This window comes from Lingula anatina, chromosome 1 (assembly GCF_051362555.1).
Source record: "Lingula anatina isolate TDL-2025a chromosome 1, LinAna3.0, whole genome shotgun sequence".
NCBI classification, from domain to species: Eukaryota; Metazoa; Brachiopoda; class Lingulata; order Lingulida; family Lingulidae; genus Lingula; species Lingula anatina.
Window position 1 is genome coordinate 19,353,598 of NC_141767.1, and position 27,952 is coordinate 19,381,549.

Here is a 27,952-nt window from a genome sequence, read left to right on the forward strand (position 1 = left end):
GAAATAAAATATTAATTTGTACATGTAGACATGATCATGCGCAGCAGACGATTCCGGTCTCCCTCCAGTATGGCTGCCGTTTGTTTTGATGACGAGGGCTACAATGGGTTAATACGTTTGAAATAAATGGATAATTAATTATTCGTTCATTTCTTTTAAAGGAAAAAAATATATTTATTCGTTCATTTAAGACTCATTTAATTTACGTTTTATCTATTTTATGGAAGACAATAGAAAACATGACTGAATACCAAGAATCCTAGTGCACATTCCCAAATGTAAAATGTGTTCCTTAAAGATCCTTCTCTATTATATTGTTTCAGATTTTAACAAAATATAACAAAATGGAGATTCTTATCTTTTATTCATATCACTTTTATATCTATTGTTTTTAACGTCAAAGTTTTCCAGTGGAAAAAAACTACAACCTAAAATAAACAATTCTGTTGTAAAGATAAACATTTTTTTTCTGTAAAGGTCACCCTGTGAGAAATACAAAATAAAAACAAAACACTCAAATTTGTTGAGTTTTAACCCAAAAATTCATTTCCTTCTAGCTGGGCTAGAACTATATAATTGTAAGTTCAGTATTATGCACAGTGAATGTAAACGGGCAACAAAACCCTTTGTAAATGAACATTTTTATAAAGTTAACATCAATACTACACCTATGAAAATAAAAATTATAATTATTTTGTAAATTAAAGTCATCTTTGTGTATTCTGAACTGGCAAAAGTTATGACTTAACTATAAAATATTTAACCAAACTCACTTTATTACAGAAAAATTGACCACTATTGTAATATTGTTAAAGTTGTAAAAAACCTTTAGAGTTGGGAAGGCATGGTCCCCTTTTCCTTAATCTTATATCGTTTTGAACAATAATTTTACTTTAGGGTTCTTTACAACCTTAATTCTCTTTTATTTCAAAAATAGTTAATTGAGATTCCTATTCTTTATTAATATATCTTTCTATAAAATTGAACAATCAAACAGATTTTTTAAATGTCACATCTCCTTGTCAAATCAATAACAACTGAACATTGTTGACAAGGTAAATATATCTCTTTAAAGATCAATACTTGAAAAACATTCAGTAAACAAAACAAAACTTAGGATAATGTTTATAAAGAATCAATGACATTTTCCATGCTACTGTCAGCTAGAGTAGAACTACAAACTAATTGTCATAATTTCAGAGCTACGCACAGCGTAGATAAAAGACCAGCAAACCCTTGGAGATCTTGAGGCTCCAATATTTTTTGTTAATTAATAATATTGCTTTTATCAAGATAACCATACCACAGATTTTAGAGAATGAATGTATTTTGTTTGTCGTTATTGTTTTCTTCTTTTATTATGCACTGGTCTTAAATTTTTGCTTATTAGTCATTAAAATTTTTTGTAAGTTTCATTTTGATATTGATTACAATTTCAGAGTTTCCTCTTGAAATCTACAAATACCCACCATTACATAGTAATAAACATTTGCAACAACATGAGCGTGAGAAATGAAATCAAGGAAATCTTTGTTTAACTGAACCTCTTTTAAATTTTTTTCCACAATTGAAATACAAACTCCACAATACTAAATCAAAGACCTATTGTCCACAATCTACTTTAAAAATAAACAAACATGTAATTGATACTTAATATTACTGTGTTTTGAGAGGTTCTTTGCAATATCAGTCCTTCAAATATTCATTTCATCTGGGGGTAACTGTTTCCATTATCCATGTTATTATTTTTAAGCCTGTCTGGCATAGTATGCAGTTTGGCTTTGAAAGATTTAATCATCTCGTTTTTAAATAAAATTGATCAAATTTCAGCTTCTGACAAAAATATATTTTTATCATCGCAAACAGGTGCTGTGTGACCTTTAAATATACTTCACTCACTACAATTTGACTGGCGCCTATCAGAAATCTTTGAGAAAGCAACAAATACTGATTGTGCTACACATAAACTGTGTCGCAAGAGACGCAATTTCCTCATGGATAAACATTTAATGAAGCAGCAAAAGCTCATAATCAACAAATCTTAACGTTGGCAAATTTTTTGTGAGACAATTAAATGAAAAAAAAAACAAACATGTCAATAGAACTATATTCATTCAGACTCCCGTTTCCATAGAAGTTTGCTACAGCAGCATCTTCAGAACCGTCCCATGACTGCAGCCAGCAGAGCCATTCTTACAAACATGCCATATTCTGCCTGTCTGAAGTATGCAGCTCTTGGATCTGTATCAAATGCTGGGCTACAAAGGAGAGGGAGAAAAAGACGTAACAGTTAATTTAGTTCTTAATGGTAACACAGTGTTCTCAAATATTTGTCAGAGATTGCTTAATTTAAGTGCATATGCAGTGCGGCTAATAGCTATAGATTTCATAAGAATATTACCAAGAGGGGGCTACAATATATATCTTACTGAAGGAGACCTTTACATGTAAGTGATTACATAACTTTTTCATCTGATTATAGTGCTTAATAACATGCCTTAAATTTAACTTTTTTTAATATGCAGGAAAAGAAATGGCAGTTTGTTTTCTGACTTCATAAAATTAAACTTTTGAACATTGAAATGCAGAACCCAGAAAACTGTAATACTGGAGTACAATACATCTATTCTTAGGTTTTGACTGAAATAAAAAACTATATAAGTAAATGTCACAGATCATAATCATTAAAGGTCTTCAAGACCAGAAATTGTGGTAGTATGAAGTCCCAACTTACTCAATCTCATATACCCGAGGAAGAGGATGCATGACCACCATCTTCTTTTTGGCCTTGGTCATCAACTGTGGGGTCACCACAAACTGACCGCAGGACTGAAAGTTATAACAATATTAACTTAGATAAGCTTTTTCCTTGCTTTTAGATAGGAAAAAAAATCAAAAACTCTAAACGAGAATAATTCAGGTAAGCATTATTGCCACAAAAGATTTTTTTTCTTGAAAAAAATTAACAAAAAAATACCCCCAAACCTAATATAAAGGATTTTACACGTAACCTGCTTTTCAGTCCAACTAAATAAAATGGATTGCTCACCTTGTTATACTCCTCTTCTGATGGGAACCTTTCCTTCTGGATCCTGGTCATATAGAGGACATCAGTCTCAGGCAGTGCCTGCTCCAGGGCATTAGCCTCTTCCTAAATTAAATATTCCATGATATTTAAATACACTTAGTTTTTATTAATTTGTGATAGCACAAATAATTGGCCAGGTATCAAACATGTAACATGTGAAGTGTTTACCTTTTATTGATATGTGGTGGTTTTGATTTACTCGTGATGGTGGATATTTAAAGATACACATATTGTGCAACTATAATTCAGGGTCATATGTTAACTCAATTTCTGTAATACGTAGTATCAACACCTGTGCCACGGTGGTTATGTTGTCTTACCTGCCTTATGCCCCTGGACTTAACATACTCTACAACTTCTTGAGGCATTCTCAAGTTTGGTGGAGAAACATACACCAGTTTCACTCTATACAGGGTAAGTATGCGTGCCAAAGAATGTACAGTACGGCCATGCTTCAGATCCCCAACCATTGTTACCTAAAACAAGTTTTATTATTTATGTGACATATGATCTAGACTGACAATATGCATATGAAGGTGCAAAAAGGTTTTTAAAGTTTCATATACGATAACTTTAACTTAATTATCTGTGGTAAAAATATTACTGAAGCTTGAAAATTCAGGTAAAAAATAATTTGACTTTTCACGTCGCCCTTTTCCAAAATGCTTCATTCTACTTACTGTCAGGCCATTGACAGTACCAATCTCCTCTCTGATGGTGAACACATCCAGTAAAGCCTGGGTAGGATGCTCTCCTGATCCATCTCCAGCATTGATGATAGGCCTGCGACTGAACTTGGCTGCTCTCTGTGAACAAAAATACACGATGCATTTGTATTGGAATAAAGTGACTGCATGGTGACAGCAATGGATGCCATATTTATGCTGTAAGGGAATTCAGTATTTTATCTTATTTACCTCTTAAAAATCCTGCAAAATAATGAAAGCTATGCAGCAGTTTGGCATATTAAATGAAGTTCCAACTTACAGTGACAGCTCCAACCTCTGGATGGCGAAGTACAATGACATCACTGTAGCCAGCCAGAACCCGAAGAGTGTCTGAAATATCCAAAGTGCTGTGAGAAATACTTAAATACTTACGTTAAAATCACTGAGAAAATAATTACCAGTACAAGGAAAGCATTCTGAAATTAACATACTCATAATGGAGCAACAAAGAAACAAAGTTTAATCATTTTAAACACATGGAGAATCGCTAGAAGGGTAAAATACCTTCCAAGGTTTCTCCCTTCGTCACAGAAGATGTGCTGGAATCCATTCCAATGATGCTCCCACCAAGTCTCTGCATCGCTGCTGCAAAGGAGCAGCTTGTACGAGTGCTGGCCTCATAAAATATGGATGCCATGACTTTGCCCTATTTTACAAAGATAGGTAACATGATACAGAAAAGACATTTGCATTAATTTACAAAATATAGCAGATTTATTTAAACAAAAAATTAAATGGGATTCCATTTTTTACAAACAAATGTGGATTCTTTATTTTCTTATGTAACTGAAGGAAAAATCTTTCTTTGGAGGATGCATGCATATGCGTGTTGTGATCAAATTACAATAGGGACAAAAATATCATCTCTGAACTATTTCTAATGAAAGATAAATTTAATTTCTATCATCCCTATTTTTCAAAGCAGTTTGATATTAAAATACCTTCAGTATGTAGTCTAGTGTCCTTTCCTTCTGAATTGCAATTCTCATGCTGTGGGCCAAGTTAAATAGCTGGTGGAGCTGTAATAAGATCACAAGCAGCAATGAGACAATGCTGCGGACAAATAAAAAAATAATTAAAAAATGGGGGTTTTAATATCCTAGCAGATTAGGAGAGACTATTGATGAAAAAATATATAAATGTATAATTGTAATGGATAGGAACCTTTGGAAAACCTAAGGGCCTTTGATGCCAGCAAAAGATCATTTCGATCATTTTCTTTGTATAGAAATGTTTATCATTGAAAATCTTATAATTATTACATAGAAGTTCATTATTATTATTATTATTATTATTCTTTTGCTTCTACTCACATGTTCCTTGTTAAAGGAATGCACAGACAGCGTATGCTGTCCTGTGATGCCAGAAATGTATTGGGCAGTGGAGGTGGGCGTGGCATAGTAGGGGTGTGGAGGGGTCACTCCACTCCTGGTCAAAACTACATCACCACCACCTCCACCTGAACTGGTCTCTTTTGTCTCTCTACTTCCTGGTGTGTGGAGATCTATAAATATACATATATATATATATATATATATATGATAAATATAACACAATGAAGAAATTAATTGGTCACATTCCTTGAATAAGCAGAGAGAGCGAGTTGATCAGATATAGTCAATTGACTTGCAAGTTGCGGTCACCAGACCACATAGGGACCCATATTACATAATTCAGTTTTTAGCCCTATATTAAAAGACTACCTTTGGGTTTGCATGATATGAGAGTCAAACTACTCAAATTATATTGAGGCAAATTTGGGAAAAAGCATTCAAATAATAAGGGTTGTGTGAGAAGACATATTTAGAAAATAGTGTAGATAAATAATTATGAAACTGGCTCTTGTGAGTCTTGAGTTATAGGAATATTTACGGTTTTAAGTTGTGCAATTTTAAATTACTTTATTATATTTTTGCATAAAAGGCATGCTGTCAAAATCCTTTAAAAATCTAATTTCACAGTACAGTACAATACATTTAAGACAGTCAACTAAAATATATTATACATCATTTTGAATAAAAAACTGAAATAATAAAAAAAATAAGAATAATAAACTGAAGATAGATGAAAAATATTCAAAGTGATTTTTGTAATGAAGTTACTAGAAAATAAATACTCAAGTCCACACATAAATGTGTTTACAGTGGAATTACCTGTCCTATTAATAATACCCTCAGCACCTGCCATAATCTGCCCAGGTAGTAAACTACAAGGATCTCGTACTACTGATTAGTCAACAAAGAAGATATGGTTAAAAGAATAGAAGAAGTATATTTAACATAAATCAAGCACTTAGAGAAAAAACAGGAAATAAGAAATAGAATGCTTACTCCTCATTTTCTGCCCTAATGGACTACCCAAATATTATATTTTCTTTCCTTCAAGTTGAAATCAGGATTATGCTGCATTAACAGAAGTCTGTACCCACAATACTGAATTGACTGCATTGTTTCATGCAGAACATGCATTTGTACACAGCATGATCACAATGACTCTCACTTTCCAAAATGCAGCATGCAGTTTTCACTTACCACCCGTAGGTGGAGGTTCCATCAAGTCATGGTTTGTAGTATTGTAAGTAAGGCTACAAGGATCTGTGCATAAATAAGAAATAAAGCAGAGGACCAAGCATAATAAACAGAATTTTTTTTAAAAAACAATTGGAAACAGATTGAAGAATGCAACCTAAAAATGCAATATACGATGGATATTAATAAAACAGATAGATAGATAGATAGATAGAAAGTGTCAGGCAATGCATTTCAGAGAGACAAATGCATGACATTTTTTCCAAAGGTTTATGATGAGACCGCTACAAAGACGAAATAAGAAGAAGAAATATTATAGAATGTTAAAAAGAAATGGGTAGAAATCATGCACTGGTACCTGCTCTGAATTCTGGCAGATGTCCTTCTACAGGTTTGTCTGCATGAGGGAAATAAATATGCACACACAAACCCTTTAAAACAGTTCTTATAATAATCCAACATTTCACAGTCATGAGTTAATTCAACACCATGAAGGTGCAAACACAAACAGTCAAATCAAGCAAAACAAACCTAACATAACTATGTTAAGAAAAATTAAAAAAACACTGATTCAGGAAAAAAAACACTCACATTACACGGTTCTTGACTTGATGAATAGATCCATACTAACGCAAACAATAAAAATCATTAAAAGTCAGAAGAACAATAATAGTAGTAGAGCATACCCAACAAACTTCCATGCAGAGTGGTATTTCCATACATCACATCTACATTAAGAGCACGTGACATCTTTGGTGGGAGATGAAACTTAGGAATGTCAACATGCTTTCTGATGGGACTTGCTGGTTCAGATAAGGGTCCAGGGAGTACCCCAGGCACTGATGGGATGCTTGTTGTAAGCGGCACAGGCATTTGAGAACCCTGTTGCTTGCCAGCTAGACCCAGTAGCTGTCTTGGACCCTGGTGGGGTGCTTTTGGCAGGAGATTAACATCCATACCATAGCCTGGCTTGGCTAACACCTAGCAGATGTGAAGGAAATGTTATTAACTAGAATGGTTGGGAAAGTTAATTTATAAATCTTGTTTTTATCTGATTCTAAAATGAAATAGGGTCATGCAAGTACTAAGAAACATGTACCAGAAGAGAATGACTTAAAAGAGACATGGAATTTTGCTATCATTTATTCCCAAATTCAATGTTACAAAAATAGAAGCCTGCTCAACATAACACAATTAGCCAAATCAAGTTTTAAGTTCCGAAATAGTTGAAATAATTTATTACAAAATATCAACTAAAAATGAGCACAATACACTACAGTAACTATGTGAAAAGTTTCTTTTTCAATCTTTCTCACCTCACCATCAATGAACACAACTTCCCCTCTCAAAACCACCCTCCTTACTGCGCCCTTCACTTTCATGCCAGCAAATGGCGTCCATTTTGATTTTGTGAACTTCATAGCATTGGGGATTGTCCACTCAGTCTCCATGTCAACTTCAACATATGTATTTGGTTGGTCTGGTATATTGAATATTTTCTTGGGATTTGTGTACAGACGAGTGACAATATCCTGGAAAACCAAGACATGAGTTTTTGTTGTAAAAACATGCACACAGATGATTTTCCAAGGGACTCGGCTAACAGTAACACAATATTTGTTCTCTACCAAATTTGTAATTTTCACCTTCAAAACACCTAAAAAAAATATTTAGAACCTATAGTTCTTATAACCTAAATCCTGTTGGGTCCATTATTATTCATTATCCCATTATTATTCATTACCATGATCAACGGCCTTAAGGTTAATTTAATTGGTGGTCCAGACTACATGTTTGTGGATGATACAACTGTGTTTGAGGTGTCTGACTTTGATACTACAAGTAACATCCAACATGCGGAAATGAAATCACTGTTTGGACAAAAAGTAACAATAAAAAATTCAATGCCACAAAACCAAAATCTATGACAACACATTTTATAAAATCTGTGCCAAAATTCAAGACCTAACAACTCTACACACTTTTATCCCTTTTTCTGCATCTAACTTTTAGAGGTCTGTGTTTTATTTCAATATGATCTTAATGTATATCCTTTATTTTATGTAAATATTTAAAATTTTTATTCAAGCTCACTTATCTGTGCAACTTCAACTTCTGGTTGCAATGTTTCAAATAAAAGTTATATAAGCATTTTGCATGATGGCAAAGGTTTAAAAGATTATATTAGCACTTGTCTATAGAAAGGAAATTAGCACTGCAGATTTTGTAACCGTGTGATTTCATCAAATATGTAAGCACAAAAGCATATTTGTTCATCAGAAAAAAAGGAACCAAACAGTTTTTCACTACATAAATCTTTCTGCTCACCTCCATTGTAAGTCGTCCATCATTGACAGCAGTAAGTAATAGAGGCAACATGGTCTCCAGGCCAGGGTAACCAAAACAAGGCTTGGGGTTGTTCTTCTCATCAACTGTATGTGGGGCTGATAAAAAAATATGTATTCAACTATTTGCTACAGAGAATGCTTTGTAGATTCATAATATTGTCATATTGTTTTGAACAATGTTCACACAAAAAAGTTTTCATTCTTCAACTAGAAAAGCACTCAGAGAGTACAGACCTGTGTCAAGGCAGCTCAGTTATTATTATAATTTATTAACTAATCGATTACTCAATGGATCACTAACATAGACACCGGACAGTTTCAGAAAATTTACTCTCAATCCATCTATAACATTTTGCATAATTTTTCAACAGACAGACAAACAGAAATATAATTAACTAATTTATCATTAATTAATGGACCATCACCAAAATCTAATCATTTGTTACTTGGTTCACTTACGACTGTTTCTTAAAAATTTTCATCTCAATCTGTTTTATTTTCAAGCATGTTGCTAACAGACAGACAAACAAACAATTAACTAATTTTCAATCAATTTGTAACGGATTTCTACCAAAATCTAATTTTTACCGTACTTAGCCCATCCCCAACAGTTTCTGAATATTTCCTCTTAATCCATCCAAAACATTTTGCATAATGTTAATTACTGACAGGCAGACAAGTTATTATTAATTAATGGATAAGAATGAAAATGTACTTGTTTGTTACTAAGTCCACTCCGAATAGTTTCTTAATCATTAATTAATGGACCATTACCAAAATCTAATCATTTGCTACTTGGTTCACTCCTGACTGTTTCTTAAAATTTTCATCTCAATCTGTGTTATTTTCAAGCATAATATTGCTAACAGACAGACAAACAAACAATTAACTAACAAATTACCAATCAATTTGTAATGGATTTCCACCATAATCTAATTTTTATGTTACTTAGTTTCTGAATATTTCCTCTCAATCCATCCAAAATATTTAGCATAATGTTGATTATTGGCAGACAAGTTAATTATTAATAAATGGATAATAATGATAATATACTTGTTTGTTACTTGGTCCACTCCCAACAATATCTTGAAAATTTCAAATCAATCTGTGTAATTTTTATGCATACAAACAGACGGACAAACAATTTACTAATTATTATAAATCAATCAATTAATGGATTAAAACCAAAATGTAATCGGTTGTTACCTGGCTCACACCCAACAGTTTCTGAAAATTTCATATAGCAAGTCATCTGTAACATTTTGCATAATGTTGGTTACAGACAGACAGACAGACACAGAATAGAACAAAAACATAACCTCCATGGCCTAGGTAATAATGTCTTATTCCAAAAGTCTTATTCTAATAATTAAGTCAAGAATAGCTACCATACATTTTCCATAATAAAACATTAATTGGTGAATGTTGTGTTGAACACTCACCATGATCTGTTGCAAAACAATCAATAATGTCTATATTATCCCACAATGCCTTTTGATCCTCCACATTGGCAATCATTGGCCGAACATGGGCCCTTGTTTCACCAATCCGGTTAATGTCCGATGCAGTCAAAAACAGGTGATGTGGGGCTACCTCACATGTCACAGGGAGTCCCCTTTCCTTAGCTGCTCTGATGATGAGAATCTAATAAAAATAAAAAATCACACATTCAAAATGATTTCACTCAAATTGTGAATTTCTCATTTCTGGTGGTATACAAACAAACTAGAAAAAAACTAGAGAGCACAGACCTCCACCAAGGCAGCTCAATTCTGAAAATAAAGTAATCACCAAAAAACAAGCCCATTTCTAATCCTGAAAATGTCATCAAAATCCCTTCATAATTTTTTGCAATAGAGAGACAGTCTTTACTTATTTACTAATTAATTAATAAGAAAATCACAACCAATATCTAATCCTTTTTTACGGGGTCCCCTCTCGATAATATCTGAAAATTTCATCAAAATCCATCCACTACATTTTGTATAATGCTGCTTACTAACACAGACCGACAAATGGAACCAAAAAAAAAACAGAACATACTGCATGATGTAAGTTATATTATTTAGTGAATACTCTCATATCTGCCCTTCCACCGACTTCGAAAAAGTCTATTTTGACAGCAGACATGGACTGATGAAAAGAAAAATAAATAAAAAAATTTTCTAAAGGCTTCATACGTTTCGTTTTAAATTCTCACCTCCTCCTTCCTGGCCACATGTGCAATGTGCACAGGTCTTTGGTAAAGGTCCACCAAGAGCAGGACTGCCGCAACAGTCCTCAGTTCAGCATGACACACAATTGGCATGTCTTTGGGCCAATTCTCAAAATGCTGGAGAAGACAATTTACAGACACAACATAAAATGGTCATTTGTGGCATTGAATCCTGTAAGTGTTTACCCAACCACAGCCTTTGAAAAACCCAAGAAATCTTATTCAAATAAATAAATAAATAAATAAATAAATAAATTCAGTTATAAGGCAAACTGCCAACATCAATAGCATTATTCTTGAAAGCTTTATCTTTATAAGAGAGCACTACTGTACCAACATTCCCTTGTGCATGTGTGCCTGCTTGCATACACACAGGCATGCATTCGAACTCACATATTTACCTTCATCCACACAGTGACATCATCCAATCTGAGTGTGGTGTAAGTCTCATTCAGGTACATCTTCAGTCCAATGGACTCTGAAGCCAGAGCTGGTAATTCTGTAGCATTCTCTGCACTGGCTCCCAGGTAAATGCCATAGTCACAACGGGCACCTTGTCTGGCAAGCTGAAAGAAAAATGGGGGCATTTTGCAAGCTTTACATTTTCACATTTTTGTTTCAATTTTAATCAAGGGAAAACTGCTTGACTGATTATTAATGATTTCAAACCATATTTTCATATCAAGTCAGTTAGAAGGATAGTTTTAGGGAATTTAAAATGTTCATCCTTCTACTGAATTAATATCTTTGAACACACATAACGTCTCAAAACAATTTACAACATAATATTTATATAATACATATTATCCTGAAATGATGTTTCACAAATGCTGGGTACTTATTTTGGTCTCTTATATTGCTGTCCACTGGTTAAAAGTGTGCTATCCTCTAGATATCTGTAATGAGGATAACAATTTTACCCACTGGATATTGTTATCCATAGGATAGCGCTATTCAGTCTTGAAAAAACTGTTTCTATTTAGCTATTCAGGGGCCGGTTTCACAAAGCAGTAGTTAGTTAGAACAATTAACTACTGAACTATCTCGCTAACGAGCAAACTTAGCAATTCTCGAGGGGTGTTTCACGAAGCAGTAGTTAACTTATTGCTAAGTTCAGTCGTAAAGTTCGGTCGCTAGTGCTCTCGTTACTCACCGTAATACGAAACCGTCTGCCGGAAGTGGAACTCTTGCGTAAAAGTGTCACGAAAGCACTAACTCTCCAATTTTTGGTGGCTGGAAATGCATAAGAACGTCTGCTTTGAGGTCGTCGTAAAGGATCTCCACCACCTTTTTGCCGCTCTTTTTGTCACAGCTAGGCGCAACCTCTCGTAAATTGCATCATCATGTGTATATTCTAATAGATTCTGCCTTTCATGAAAACGTCGTAGTCTACGTTGCCGTCTGGCGGTACGGTTAGCAAGAAAGTTAGCCGCCATATTGGATACGAAGACAAACGACAAACAACGGTACCTAAGCAACCTTTTTATTTCATTTATTACGCATGCGTACAATGAAACTCTAGAGTTAGCGACTGGTCTGACCAGTCGTTAAATATCCAAGGTAACAACGAGACAAGAACTAGCGATTGCTTCGTGAAACGGCACTCATAACTAGCAATAGGCTAACTACCGATCGCTAACTAACTACTGCTTTGTGAAACCGGCCCCAGTTCTGAAGAACTAGAGTCTTCACCACGTTTTGCATGTAACTCTTGTATTGCTTTCTAAGATGGCAGCTTGCCACATTTGTCTCACTGTTATTCCTAAAAGATTCTCCCATGATGTCATGATGCACACACTCATTTTAGGCAATCCAAGATGATTTCCAAAGTTAAAATGAAAAAAATATAATTTTACCTTCTGAGCAAGGACCAGTGAAGCCTGGTCCACAATTGCTGGCTGTGTGTTAGGCATGGCCAGAACTATGGTCACACCTCCAGCAAGAGCAGCTGCAGTGCCAGAGGCATAGTCTTCCTTGTGAGTGGCACCAGGCTCACGCAGATGAACATGGACATCAATCAGTCCTAGGAACATTAGATTTAATTGTTAATGATCAATTTGTTCTTACTCACTTTTCCTATGGAAATTGCAACTGTAAAAATTTTCCCCTTATCAAATGGGTTTTGTAATTGGGTATCCCATATTTACAATTAATCATTGTGGATGTATAATTTTTTTTTTATTTCTTTTGACCACACAAATAACTGCATCAATTGCCCAGTGTATAATTTTAATTCTTTACTTGCTACAATATAACAAACCCTCCTTCTTCACTTCTGAAATCAAATTTTTTCAGAAGCTCTTACCTGGAATGCGTAAAACTTTTCTAGAAGACATACAGTCAACATGTGTTTTCAACTGAGGAGGACCCTTAATTCTTCTCAGGGACTGAAAAGGTCACACAAAAACTTATTATATCTATCACACATCATAAGTTTTTCTCACACATGTTCTTTCAAGTAATTTTTTTTCAACATAGAGTTTCTCTTTCTCATTTAACCCATCATACTAATTGCATATAATATTTTGGTATATTTTATTTGAACAAACTTTATAATGAATTCCTCATCCTGAGGTGACTCTCCACTAACCTCAATGAAGAGCTTGGCAATCTTGATATCTGTGATCAATGGCACAGAGTAATCCACAGCCATGCGTCTTGTGCGATATCCTTGGGTGACAAAAGTGGAAGCCCTCTTAGCTCCACTATTTCTCATTGGAAGATTAATCACCAGATGGAAGTGGTTGTCAGCCAGATAGTCTGCTATGCTTCTCTGGTCATCACGGCGGCGGTCATCATCGCCACTACCATTTCTTGGTGCTGAAGCAGCACCATTGTCTTCATACGGCCACTCTACCGCCTTGATCTGGAAATAACAACCATGTCACTGTTAAGGATTCATACACATGAAACTGTATACAGTGATACCTCTGAAAATGAAACCTTTCAACGAAACATTGCAAACATTGAAAATTATTACCTTGTTACAAAATAAATAAAGATACTTACATACATCTCCAAGTCTTTGAAAAAATCAATCTAAACAAGGAATTCATCTCTTTAACATTTCAAAATGCATCTACAAATTGAAAGCATAATATGGTCATGCTTACCTTTATTCCATGTTCTGAGTAGAAGTCTGCAGTGCCCAGACTAGCATACAGCTGATAACCCATGTTCTCCAGGGTGCGGACGCTGCCCAGTAGCTCACTTTTACTCTGAATGGTGAAAAGAAAACATTATAGTGTGCTTTGATTTTGTTCTTCAGGCTCCCTGTCCTCATGCACCTCAGTAGCTTTTTCAACTCATGCAGTAATCTAACTACTATGTGCAAATGAGACAGTTTTTGCATTTAAACTTTTTTGAAAGATTGGAAAACAATTCTGCAGAAGAATATCTCTGCTTAATCAAATAAAACACTAGACCTGTAATTGATATAAAAAGGTAAAGGTGAGTATTCATTTCAATTCTATAAGCATTTTTCTTTAAATACAAGTGCTTTGAAATTCATGAAGTTCAAAACTAAGGTTTAAAAAATCTTCACCTTGTAACTTCCAATTGACAAAAGAATGTTCTTCTTTGGAATGGTGAATCCTGTGCTGAGTTGGGCTTTAAGATATGCTTCATATCTGTCCTCTCCAAAGCATGCCACTTCCCCTGTGCTTGCCATCTCTACTCCTTTCAGGGCATCAGCTCCAGCCAGGCGTGCATAAGAAAATACAGGCACCTAGAGAAAAAATACAAAATATAAAGTTGTCAAAAATACATATACACAATAAAAATGAAAACAAATCATCTGAACCATTATTCATTCTCTTCAGACAAGTAACAAGAAAAAACTGTAACATTTTATATCACAAATTAAATCTGGATTCTGAAGTTTCACTTTCACTTAACACAATCACCTACCTTCACACCAACTTTTCCAACTCCATTAAGAACATTGATAGCCTCTGGTTTCTGGCCAGCAAGGACCTGCGTTGCCAAGGCGATGAAATTGTGACCCAGCGTCTTAGAGACAAATGGGAATGACCTGGACACACGGACATTACACTCAATAACTTTCAGTTGGTTGTCCTGAAAGAAAAAAAATTAATTACCTTTTCACCTTCACCCTAATGATGAAGATGACAAACAGCTAATCATAAGAATCAAAAATCTAGAAATTAATGAATAAATATTCTATGACATTTGCATATGCTTGTTTCAGACTTTAAGGACTTACAAATTAAGTATGCATTTCATCATTTGTTGCAGCCTTAGTACATTTTTTACAATGAGAAGCAAAAGACCTCTTAAATATACCTTTGCAATTAGCTGCAAATTGAATGGACCAGATACTTCTAGCTCTCTGGCTATAGCACAGCTAATAAGTTTGATCTTCTGTAGAGTTTCTTCATTCAAGTCTTGTGGAGGGGTGACAAGTGTGGCATCACCTGAGTGCACACCTGCATTCTCAACATGTTCGGACACTGCCATGCATATCACCTCACCATCTGATGCTACCACATCTACATCTATTTCCTTTAAGTGAAAATTTAAAATAGCTACACAACAACAAAAAGCATTATTAGCTAATTTCCCATTCCACAGTTGTGTTTCAAATCACATTAAATTATTAAACCTGTAACTTCTGCTCTATACCCATATGGCTAATCAAGAATGGCTATAGAAGCACAATCATGTAAAAAATTGTCAGAATCCATTTTTATGCAACATATAAAACTGATTTTTAATATCATCATTCTCAACTAATACATATCCACTTATTCTCCATGCAGCAAAAAATAATGAAATTCGTCAAAGTCAATCTGTCATTTCTTTCATTTTAAACATCCCCCCTCCAATTTGAACTAAAGTTTATATTACCTTTGCTTCTAGAATAAACTTTGATATGACAACAGGGTGTTCCTTAGACACACGGCCTGCCTGGGTGAGATACGCCTCAAGATCGTAGTCATAATGGACAACATTCATGGCTGCTCCACTCAACACATAGGATGGACGAACCAGACAAGGGTAGCCCACTTTTTCTCCAAAGGCTTTGGCACTGGCAAGGTCTGTCAGCTCCTTCCACTGCGGCTGTGAGATTCCTATGTTGTCCAACATTCTTGAGAACTTGAACCTGTTCTCAGCATTGTCAATCATCTCTGCTGAGGTACCCAGTATTCTTGCCTTTTGTTAAAAAAAAGTAGTTTTTGGGCATTGAAAATTTAGGTTCAGTAACTGAAACAGTGCAAATGAATTCACAAGTCTTCTTGCCCCCCAAAAAATAATAACAAGTGTGTCGCAAATTTTAAGAAAAAAAAAGCTTATAAACATTGCTAATTTCTCAAAGTTACATATAAAAAAGATCAAACAAAATTTATCATAGCAGATGCTAAAAACCACTTTTCCTATGATCAAAATATAAAAGTATCTTTTGTAATTTCTACATTACCTGCTGCCTGTGCAGATCCATAGCTATATTGTTGGGCAGCTGGCCTCCCATACACAATATGATACCCTCTGGGTTTTCAATGTTATAGATATCCATAACAGTCTAGGGAAAAAGTAATATCACATCAACATGTTTTTCTCCATCCATTCTACTAGTAGTTCATTTCATGGGGAAAATTTAACAAACTTGGACCAAAGTGAAATAGATAATTTTAAAGATAAATGAATTTCCAAAAATTGAAGCATTTTCAACCAACAAGTGTATGAATTATTGAAAAACATATTTTTATGCCCTTAATCCTCTTACCTCAAATGAGATTTCATCAAAGTAAAGCCTGTCACACATGTCATAGTCTGTGCTCACTGTCTCTGGGTTGTAATTCACCATTATGGTCTTCTTGCCAAGCTAAATTTATCATTTAAATATTTTTAAAATCTGACAATATTAAAGCTTGAAACTTTTATTGATTATTCTTGTTATGAACAACATTTAGATTTTTGTATTATAAAGTGAATGATCCTAAATAATGTTGATACTAATCAAATATCATTTTTCAGGTGAATAATAACAGCAATGACATAAATGTGGGCATGGAAGTGCCAAAGTATTAGCATAACTAAACTTTGGGGTTCACCTTTCTGAGTTCCATGATGCATCCAACAGCACACCAATCAAATTCCACACTACTGCCTATCCTGTACACCCCCGAACCCAGCACCATGGTATAGCCCCCTGGAAAGTCCAAGTCATGGGCTGCTGCATTGTAGGTGAGGTACAGGTAGTTGGTGGAAGCAGGCCATTCAGCTGCCACTGTATCTATTTGCTTGATGAAGGGAGTGACACCAAAATCTATCCTCTTCTTTCTGATCACTAGCTCGGTGCTAAAATATTCATATGTTTACATTTGTTTATCTATTATAAAGTATAAGTTATGGAAAAATCATGATATGAGTTAAGATAGAAGTATAAATTTTGTTTATGATGTTTCTTGATTAGCTTAATAACCTTTAATTCATCATACCATTATAATGTTCACACATGTTTGAGTTTATTCAAGATTTTCCATAATCATTTGAAAGATTATATCGGGGACTTAATTTATAAATTTGCTTTTAGACAAGAAGAAAAGAAAACTTTGACCTGGATTGTTACATCCACTTCCGATTATAAATTTGATGCTTATGTTGTTTACCTTTCAGTGAATTTGGCTATCTGCTTGTCGCAAAATCCAAGTTGCTTGGCCTCAAATAACAGATCATGGGTCAGATCCTGCCATAAAAAACCATTATAATTAACACAAAACAGACACTTGACAAGGTCTTGTGAAAATTCTCTCATTCACACATATTTATAAAGTATTTTTCATATTGGTGAAAATCCTCAGTGAGTTTTAACAGTAACTGATCATTTTCAAAAACTTAAATGCACGCCTTTAACAGAAACTTATAGTAACTTTTTTTAATACTTGATGCAAAATATCTTTAGTCACTGATTTATTCACACAGACAAAGATAACAACCTGTTTCTTGAATTGCTCCAACTGAATAACACAGTCAATGATGTTCTTAAACTTGTGAAGAAACCAGCGGTCAATCTTGGTTAAGCTGTAGAGTTTCTCAGTGTCATAACCATTACGTATGGCTGCTGCTAAAACAAAAATCCTCTTGTAGGTTGGGTTGTAGAGTTCCTAATATAAAATAAAAACAGTGCCTTTATCCTATCATTTGGAAGAAATGCAGTAAAATGCAAGGAAATGTGACATTTAATTACATGCTCATCACAGCTGTAAGGTGGGGCATTCATTTTAATATTTTAGCACATATCAGGTGATCAGGTAAAAATTTACCAAATCATTCCATATACATATTTTGTATAAAAGCCACACTAAAAGTATATCACACATGAAGTCCCATACAAATTTTGAAATATCATGCACCATATGTAACTTACCTCCTCAGACACTTTCCCTTTGCTCTTGTAGGGATCAAAACCCGTACAGTTCTCGTCCATCATTCTCAAGGCCTTCTGAATGGCTTCCTCAAATTTTCTGCCTACTGCCATTACTTCTCCAACACTTTTCATGGAGCTGCCAATCTATGGAAATTAAAAAGGTGCCACGTCATTGACTATTTTTTTTTTTTAATTTGAAATAGCAATATGCAAGAATAGAAGCTTAAATGCTTGGTTTGCTTTATCGAAAAGATCTGAATATTCTGTTTGATAATGAGCATTAACCTCATAATGAGCTTGTGGTATTAAAATAAATAAAAAAAAAATCAGTTAAAGAATCATCTACCTTTGTGCTAACTCTTGAAAATTTCTTCAAGTCCCAGCGAGGAATTTTGACCACACAGTAATCCAGGCTTGGTTCAAAGCAAGCAGTTGTGGAGCCAGTCACAGAATTTCTCAGCACAGGCAGAGGGATGCCCATTCCCAACTTGGCCGCTACATAGGCTAGAGGATACCCTGTTGCTTTACTGGCAAGGGCAGAACTTCTGGAAAGTCTGGCATTGACTTCTATGATAAAATACTGAAGGAAAAATGTAATATCAAAAGTGCAGAGTCATTTATTGATAGTAAACAGTTTGGCTGTAAAAGAGAAGTCTCTTTTAGCTGTTCACCAACCCATGAATCAACTCCTTGCTTAACAATCAAGATATAAAGAAGTTGAGATGATCTAGAGAAAGAGAAACAAATGAATTCTTACAATTTAAACACATTTTGTCATGACCACCATAATACAAAGCTTTAAGAAATATTTTATCTGACTTAATTAATGCAAAAGACATCAAAAAAGAACTTTTTTACTCACTTGCTGAGATTCTGGGTTCAATGCATACTGAATATTGCACTCTCCAATAATCCCAAGATGGCGGATCACCTTGATTGCAGTTGAGCGCAGCATGTTGTATTCAATGTTGGTCAACGTTTGACTGGGAGCAACGACTATGGACTCTCCAGTGTGGATTCCAAGTGGGTCAACATTCTCCATGTTACAAACCTATACCAAAAAAAAAAAAAAAAAAAAACACAAGGTAAGTGAAAAAATCACTTACTATTGCAGAAATGTAAAGTGGAATTTATTCAATTCGTCTTTCAATGCAAAATAAAATCTTTTTTTTTTTCGTGAAGAAAATTGCTTATGCAAGCTTGGGTACACCTGAACCAAGAAATGACTTACTGTAATGCAGTTGTCATAGGCATCCCTGACCACTTCATACTCCACTTCTTTCCATCCTTTCAGTGACTTGTCCACCAGCACCTGGTTAGTGTGTTTGAATGCCATGCTGGTGAGATAGGCCATCTCCTCCTTGTTATTGGCAAACCCAGATCCCAGGCCACCTAAGGCAAAGGCGGCTCTGATCATGACAGGGTAGCCCAGTTTTTCTGCTGCCTCCAGTGCCTGCAAAATGACACAGTAAACACTGTAAATGTACTTGTGGTCAAAACAAAGCAGGAACATGACAAGAAAAAAAATGTTTAATTTTTCAAAATGTTTTATAAGGCAAAAATGGAAAATAAAAAACTGATCCTTATAAATTCAATCATCCAAACAAGTCCTCTACTATTAGAGATTAGGATATAAGAACAATTCTTTTTCAGCAAAATTTCAACAAGAACTTCAAACTTCATTAACCTTCTTTTGTTAAGACAAAACTAATTACAAAAGTTTTACCTGTTCCATTGTATAAGCTGCTTCACTGGGTGCTACATGTTCATTGATCTCCTCCATCTTCTCTGCAAAAATTTTACGATCTTCTGTCCATTCAATAGATGTCACTGGTGTGCCTAAAACTCGGACATTGTATTTTTCAAACACACCCCTATTTTTCAGCTCCACTCCACAGTTCAGAGCTGTCTGGCCACCAAAGGCAAGGAGAATTCCATCTGGTCTTTCACTTTTGATGACCTGTGTACAATACAGACATTAATTCTACGTTGATTAACAAATTGTAGCAACATACTTTTATTCACATTAATCAGTAAAACATATCTCGTTCTTAAACTACAGATACCATGTTAGTTTAGAAAAGAATAAATCCAACAACGTGGGCTTTTTACCTCTGTGACATAGTCAGCTGTAAGAGGCAAAAAATACACTTTGTCCGCCATTCCCTTTGAGGTTTGCACTGTAGCAATGTTTGGGTTTATCAAAACAGTATGGATACGTTCCTCCTTGAATGCCTTGATAGCCTGCAATAACAAAATGTGCACTTTTTGTCATCAGTGTTTACTTTTAAATTACACAACTTAAACACTAACATATCACCTTTGTTATATTTTATACCAAGATCAAATTAAAAATACAATTCATAATGAAAGTCAAAATTATGAAAAAGGTAATGAGTTATACCTAATAATGAATCCCCATATCACTGGTTAAATTGACATTCAGAGAAAGTATCTGTTTGCATGTGGGTGTTATCCATTAGATTCTTCTATGTTGTCAACAAACTATATATATAATCTACTAATCCCTAAATATTCCTACCTGAGATCCAGAGTAGTCAAACTCTCCAGCCTGACCAATGGACAGTCCACCTGACCCCAGGATGAGGACTTTCCTTGGCTTGGACATCACATTGGTCAGCACATGTGGAGGAGGGGTGTAGGCCAGCTTATGGTTGATTCTGTCATTGATTGACATACTGAAAATATATTGCTCATAAATACATGTACTGAGAGAAAAAAGTGATTAGCAAATTTCATGTCAAATATAAAAGTGATTAAATGTTTACCATGTTTCATTCAATAAAAAGTTGAATGAATTCTACAGATATGATGCTATCACAACTTGATTGGTTTAAACGTGAGTTTCAGAACTGACCATTTCATGAAAAAAAGTAGCTTACTCATCTCTTCCTTTCTTGTGCATCCTGACATGATCTAAGAAGACATCAAACAGCAGTTCTAGGTCTCTGGGACCTGCCATGTGCTCTGGATGAAACTGGACACTAAACATGGATAAATGTTATAAAATAATGGTTTCTACTGCAATATCATTCTTGTATTAAAAAAAACGGATTAGTAAAAAAATCAGGAAACCTCTTTTTTTTACCTTAGCCTCAAGCATACAGTTTTATCTTTGTTTCCAGTTACTTGTTAATAAAAAAAATATATAAAACCAACTATCCATTTGTTACAACATTAAAAGCTGAAATCATACTTTTAAAACAAGGCAAAATCTCCTTTCTGCTTCTCACCTGAAGAATGGTTTGGAATTGTGAATTATTCCTTCGTTGCTCTTATCATTTTCATTGGTGAAAAGTATGGACCAATCCTTTGGCATGGTTTCAACATCAACAGCAAACCCATGATTCTGAGTAGTGATAAAGCACCTCTTGCTGCTGGTGTGTGTGCAAGGTTGGTTATGCCCACGGTTACCATACCTAGAGAAAATCATATCAGTTATTTGATTTTTTAGTAAAAGTTTTTCAATCAGTTTCAGTTTAATGTACAAGCTGCACTTGATATGACAGAGAAACCTGACCACTAGATTTAAAATAGCAATAAAGAGATTTTAACAAAGCATTTCAAAAGATTTTTAAATTTTATTGTTGTCAGTTAATTTTTTTAAAAATGACAAGTCACACTCACTTCAATTTATAGGTCTTGCACCCTGCAGCAGAAGACAAGAGCTGATGACCAAGACATATTCCAAATACTGGCTTGTTGTCTTCCTCTTCTATCACTCTCTTTATATTAGCTATGGTTTCAGCACACATCTTTGGATCACCAGGTCCATTGCTGAGGAAAAGGCCATCATATTCTGAAAAAAGTTATTGTAACACAGTTATACATTATAATTATTTCACTATAGTATACATTATATAAAAATTTAAAGGTGAGTTATTTTCACTTGTATGCAATAAAGCCCATTAAAGTGGCACCATCATTATTTCACAAAAACATAATAACAGTGGTTTTACTGTGGTTCATTTCAAAATAAAATTTAAAAGAATAAACTGATAAAAATTTGACTAAATATTTCAGTATTTATCAGAAATGTATTTTTTACAAACAAATCAGTCTTGTGACAAATACGTCATCAAAGAAAGACTACTCTTACCTGATGACTCTAATTTATAATTCCAAGGCACCACTTTCACTGATGCTCCCCGCTCACAGAGACAGCGAATTTGGTTATTTTTGATCCCACAATCTACTGCAACAATCTTTACATCTCCCTTTGGGTTATAAACAATTGGTTCCTGGGACAAAATACAAACGTATAATGAATATCATACCATTATTACCATAAGAGCATCTTTTTCAATACACTAATTGATACTGGTGTATACATTGCTCTTCCTCAAACAATATTTGATGGCGTTCAAATCTTAAATTCAAATGATGCTTTGATAGGGCATTAAAAAGGCTCAATACATTCTAATTCAATATTCAATTAATGAAATTTTATGTTAATAATTTTGAAGCCACTTGTTTTTATAAGCTTATCAAAGAGGAAAGATGTTCAAAATAAAATACATTTTTATACAATATCATATTTACAGCATTTACTAAATATCTTCTTGACAATTCTAAATAATATCAAATACACAATACTGCCAGCATAAGCCTCTAAATTTCAGCTATATAAACCTGTTCATGATCCCTATTATTTAATTATTCAAACATCTTAAAAATCTATGCAGGTATCAAAGCATTTTCAGAATATCACAGATTGAAATCTGACAGTGGAAAAAAATTCCCTCAGATTTGCCATCACAATACCAAAATGCACAGACCTGTTGTTCAATATTATTCAGAATATAACAGCAAATGAAAACCAAATGAACTGATACATATGCTTAGTAAATGCTAAGCACACATATTAACAGAAGACTTTGACAACCCTGCTCCTTGTCTTGCCATGCCTTCACTTACCTTTACTGAGACCTCAGCCACCAGATTTCTGATGTTAGGGTCATCAAATGGAATGCTGTCTGGATTTGTTGCATGTTGAATAACCTTTTAATAACAATTTCAAATAGTATTAATGCTTATGTCATTACATTTGGGAAAAAATCCTCAAGTTTTGTTCTGTGGTAATAAACTGTTAAATCTCTATCATTTGAATATGTAAATTTGCTGAAAATATAAAATTAAGAAATCTTTACAATTAAGCCTGAACTGATGCATATCACAATGTTTGTCCTAACACTGATTCTAAAATTGGGAGTTTAACATCAACAAATACCTTTCCAAGCATGGTCCCATTTTCCCTGATTTTTTTGGTCAGAGATCTTGTGTCAATGCCTAATTTTAAGAAAAAAAAAAGACACGAATGAATAACATACCATTTAAATTACATAAGAGCATCTTATTTTTCAGTACACTAATTGATAATAAATATCCCCACCTTTCCATACTTAGCATCATGTTTTTAATCACTATAGTTTAAAGATAATTTTCAAAATGCTAAGCAGGCAATGAAAAAAAAGCTTCTCTAAATTTTTTTAACAGGTCTCACAATGCTTTAAAATATTGCCATTTTTCCTTTTCGCATAAAAAATCTTTACAATAATGAGAATAGGAATGTATGCATGTGGTTAAAACAGAAATATATATATATTGTAATGTAGTTTAAAATATACACATGGCAGTAATCTTTTAATATATCAACAGAGAAAGACAACTATAAATGCAAACTTCATGTAATACCATAAATGGCTGGAATATTATGCTCTTTCAGCCAATCATGCAGAGATTTCTTGGCACTCCAGTGACTATAGGCCTCTGTATAGTCACCCACAATCAAAGCTGCCACATGGATCTTGGACGACTCAAACCATCTGCTCAGTCCAAGAGCATCCTTCTCAGGGTCTGGAATGCCATAGTTCCCAATAAGGGGATAGGTCAAAACAAGGATCTGTGAGCTGTAAGACGGATCTGTTAGAGATTCCGGGTAGCCAACCATACCTGTCTGAAATACTGAAAAAGATATGGGCATTTTTACAATCCTGGGCACTTTTCAGATTTTCCCACATATTGCTAATTAACAAATTACATACATATGATCAAAGAATTCTTTTATCACTATGTGAGAGAATGGTGTAAGTGAAGATAAACACTGAAAATAGAAACCAAATATCACCACCGAGTCCAAAATTATGCTAAAGCAAAGCCCGAAAAATGACCAAAAATTTTTCCCGTTTTAGTCATATGAAATAAAAAGCAATCTGAAATAAATTAAAACAGTGTTTGACATTGAATTTTTTTTTGATTATAAAACACTCAGTAGTATGGTGGAAGCAAAAAAGTTTAAATATTAACAGGAGAGAGGTGTATCCTAGAAAAAAAGTATTTTAATGGCATGCTGGTATTTCCGTTAAACGAAATGTCCATTCCGAAACAAAAATGAATTACTTTCAGAAAATATATCATAAAACATACAGTATAATTAACCATCCTAATCATTATTTGGATGTATTGGTATTGTTTGTATCAAGTAATGAAATCTGCGCGATGATTCTGGAGCTTGACATGGAGAGCAAAATAACCCTACCGTGTTTTTCCGTTAAATTTGTCCATTCCGAAACATTGGGTTTCTCTTACATAAAAAGAACATGTTGGCACCTAGCCTGTAACAATATATATTTCTCTAAAGCCCAGGACATGTGATATTTATTTTTATATAAGAAAACCCCAGTGCACAGAAACCCATTTAACTGTGGCCTTTTTTGAGATGCTTGTTAAAAAATTGTCCATTCCGAAACAAAGTGCCTTTACATTGCCAATGTTATAAATAGAGAAAATTCTGTCTTTAATGCTGTATGTTTCACTTGACATGAGCAAATTACTGTTAGAGCATCATGCATATGACATAAAAATAATAGAAAAACATTTCTTCAATGGCATCTTTTTAAATTTCTATATATATACTCAACAAAAAAATTCATTTTTGCGAGTCAGCATCTTTTCTTTGGATCTACTAGAACTTCCATTGCATATTTTCCCAAAGTTCGTGTATTTCAAAGTTAAATTAACAATTAATTGAAGAGATTATATCAGTAGAAATGAAAATATAGGCAATTTTGATGCTTTGTATCGGAAAAGACATTTTTTAACACATTGTCTAAAACACTTGTTTACTCTTTGGTCTGCTCATCTATTAATTATTCATGAGGAAGAGGATGATGGGAAGCACATCAAATTTATGTAGAATATAATTTTGAATAATATAGCTTACCTTACTTTAAATATTGCTTACTCATGATGTACATAAAAGTATAAGAAAATAGTTATGAGGCTACACGTTAAAGTTGCGAGATTCAGTTCACTGGCAGTTTACAGAGGCACTTGCAGGCAGACAGGTTTTAATTAACTTCCTGTGATTATTTATATATATATATATATATATATATATATATATATATATATATATATATATATATACACATATATCATGACACACACACACACACATATCATTTAAGCAATTTCGTAAATGTTAAATGAATGTCCATTCCGAAACACAGGACATGCCTAAAAGGACATATTTAAAAATGTAATTACTAAATTTAAGCTAAATTTAAACCTGACCTTGTCAAATAATATTTTATACAGCTATGAGCTGTAACAAAAGGAAGTAGAATGGGGTATAATGGAGTGTAGAAGACTATTTTATGTCATAATCAAATACTAATGGAGTAACATTTCAAAAAAGAATCAAAAACTATCCAAATTGACCAATTAATGTAATAACAGTTCAGTTTTAATCTAGTTAACTCATATTTTGTCCAATGATTGCTTCACCTGTACCTTGTAAACCAACATACTATGAGATCTTAGGCAATTTCATAAATGTTAAATAAATGTCCATTCCGAAACAAGGACATGTCTAAAAGGACATTTTTAAACATGTCTTTACTGTTTGTAAATCTGACATTGTCAAATAATATTTTATACAGCTATGAACTGTAACAAAAGAAACTGGAATAAGGTATAATGGCGTAAAGAATACCTGGATAATATCTCAGAATCAATATTTAATAAAATAAAATTCCAGTAGTGAATTACTAGTACAGAATAGACAAAACAAGTACAAAATGTAATAAAAAAACTTCAATTTTAGTTCAGCTTCCACCTATTTTGCCCAGTTATTCATAGACTTTACCTAAAACTTAAAAACTCAAATACTACAATACATTAGAACAATATCATAAATGTTAAAAAAATGTCCTTTCCGAATCATCCCTGTTTCGGAAAGGACATTTATTTTAACATGACACTGCAATTAGCACACATGTCCGTGCAAAATAATATTTTACACAATCATGAAGCACAACATAAAGAACTAATGCAAGGTAAAGTGAAGTACAGAAGTCCTCAGAATATCTCAGAATCAATAACTTCATGGAGTCACATTTAATACTGAAACAGGAAAATTACAAAATATCATTGATTTGTCAAATTTTGGATATTTTCATCCATTTTTTTTGCAAATACATAAAAGAGCAATACTCTCTGAGTAAAACTAAGTGGTTTTTTGGAGATCAATACCTTAAATTATCATAAAAGTCACACACTTTAAGGTTTAGCTTATGAAAATTAAAAAAATGATTTTCAAAATTCAAATAATCATATCTTTATACATACACAAGGTTTTATCTCGGGATTGTCATTTCTTATACCCTTCAGGTCTATACTTTCAAGAAAAGTACAAATTTCAACACAATAATGATATCTATTTTTGACCCTTGGTGGGAAAAAAAGGAGCCCAGGATTGTAAAAATGCCCATATAAAGATTTTCTCTCTAAAATTTTGTATGTCAAAAGTTAGGTATTTAATACAATTATGTACTGTACATGTACGTAGCACTGGCTATAGCATGTAAATTTCTCTCAAGATGAAAATAAAAGTAAAATAAAAACAATATTTATAATTAATAGAACTCAAGAATAAAATTTCAATGTGATTATGATAAATCTTCAGGAATGTGTTTCCCAAATACAGCTCTTGCAAAAAAAATTAAATCACACCTCTGTATATGGCTTATCGGTACTAGAGTACGTAAAGCATCGCCCATTCCCACTGTGTACATTTCTTTAATAAATTCATCACATTTCACTCATTTTCAATACATACCAACTTCACCAGCCATGTCTATTTCAGCCCCAAATGACTTCCCAGTATAAGAAGTACCATCTTCTAAAATCAAATTAGCCGCCATTGTAAGCCGCAGTTTGCACCAAAAAACCTTTAGAACACCACGTGTTGTTTTGCAAAGATTTTCGCTAAGAAAATGTGCGACAAATAAAACTCTGAGTATTTTGTACGACGACTACAGATCTATCCAAAAATGATCCTATTGCTTCTCTGAATCTTCCTGAACCTGTCTGTAAATTCTCTTAGAAATCGGAGGCTTTGTTCCGCAGCAGTCGGCCAAATATATTTTTCACACGTGGAGAGAAAACTGGATCAATGGACGTCCGCCATTGCACTGGTTGGCTCGCGCCGTATTCCGCGAAGTGGAAGGTGCGCCTGTTCGTCCAATAATTTGCGAGTATTGTAATAACATCCAATATGGCGCACTGCTTGATGGAGACAAGATGATGGGTACTATTTGGCAAAATTCTTGGCATTTAGTGTATCTGCAAT

At 33.9% G+C, this 27,952-nt stretch overlaps 2 protein-coding genes across 6 annotated transcripts in view; one reads left to right on the top strand and one right to left on the bottom strand.

Annotated features, from left to right (window-relative positions):
- Window positions 1-347: 347 nt before the first annotated feature.
- Window positions 348-27,790, bottom strand: LOC106173663 (multifunctional protein CAD). Of its 5 annotated transcripts, XM_087001360.1 has the most exons (46): window positions 27,440-27,790; window positions 24,013-24,282; window positions 23,549-23,607; window positions 23,236-23,319; window positions 22,418-22,559; window positions 21,946-22,117; window positions 21,552-21,737; window positions 21,201-21,302; window positions 20,840-20,996; window positions 20,410-20,541; window positions 20,024-20,257; window positions 19,529-19,750; window positions 19,160-19,348; window positions 18,644-18,877; window positions 18,298-18,441; window positions 17,867-18,034; window positions 17,540-17,616; window positions 16,982-17,228; window positions 16,654-16,752; window positions 16,348-16,449; window positions 15,777-16,082; window positions 15,213-15,431; window positions 14,817-14,984; window positions 14,452-14,634; window positions 14,021-14,125; window positions 13,498-13,773; window positions 13,213-13,294; window positions 12,764-12,930; window positions 11,309-11,473; window positions 10,893-11,024; window positions 10,135-10,336; window positions 8,673-8,788; window positions 7,661-7,876; window positions 7,031-7,325; window positions 6,703-6,741; window positions 6,348-6,410; window positions 5,970-6,041; window positions 5,130-5,320; window positions 4,758-4,835; window positions 4,321-4,462; window positions 4,076-4,146; window positions 3,769-3,894; window positions 3,409-3,564; window positions 3,050-3,151; window positions 2,735-2,829; window positions 348-2,258 (listed from the first exon to the last, which is right to left on the bottom strand). In XM_087001360.1, the coding sequence occupies exons 1-46, from the start codon at window positions 27,522-27,524 to the stop codon at window positions 2,156-2,158; spliced, it is 6,975 nt and encodes a 2,324-aa protein (XP_086857486.1). In that variant the 5' UTR covers window positions 27,525-27,790; the 3' UTR covers window positions 348-2,155. The 5 variants fall into 5 exon arrangements, with proteins under 5 accessions (XP_086857486.1, XP_086857487.1, XP_086857488.1 ...); XM_087001361.1 differs by lacking the exon at window positions 6,348-6,410; XM_087001362.1 differs by lacking the exons at window positions 6,348-6,410; window positions 6,703-6,741.
- The window catches only part of LOC106173650 (uncharacterized), a 28,144-nt gene continuing 27,980 nt past the window's right edge, over window positions 27,789-27,952 (top strand). Inside the window, exon 1 of the mRNA XM_087001389.1 lies at window positions 27,789-27,910. The gene's annotated coding sequence lies outside the window, so the exon portion shown is untranslated. The remainder of the gene's footprint in view (window positions 27,911-27,952) is intronic.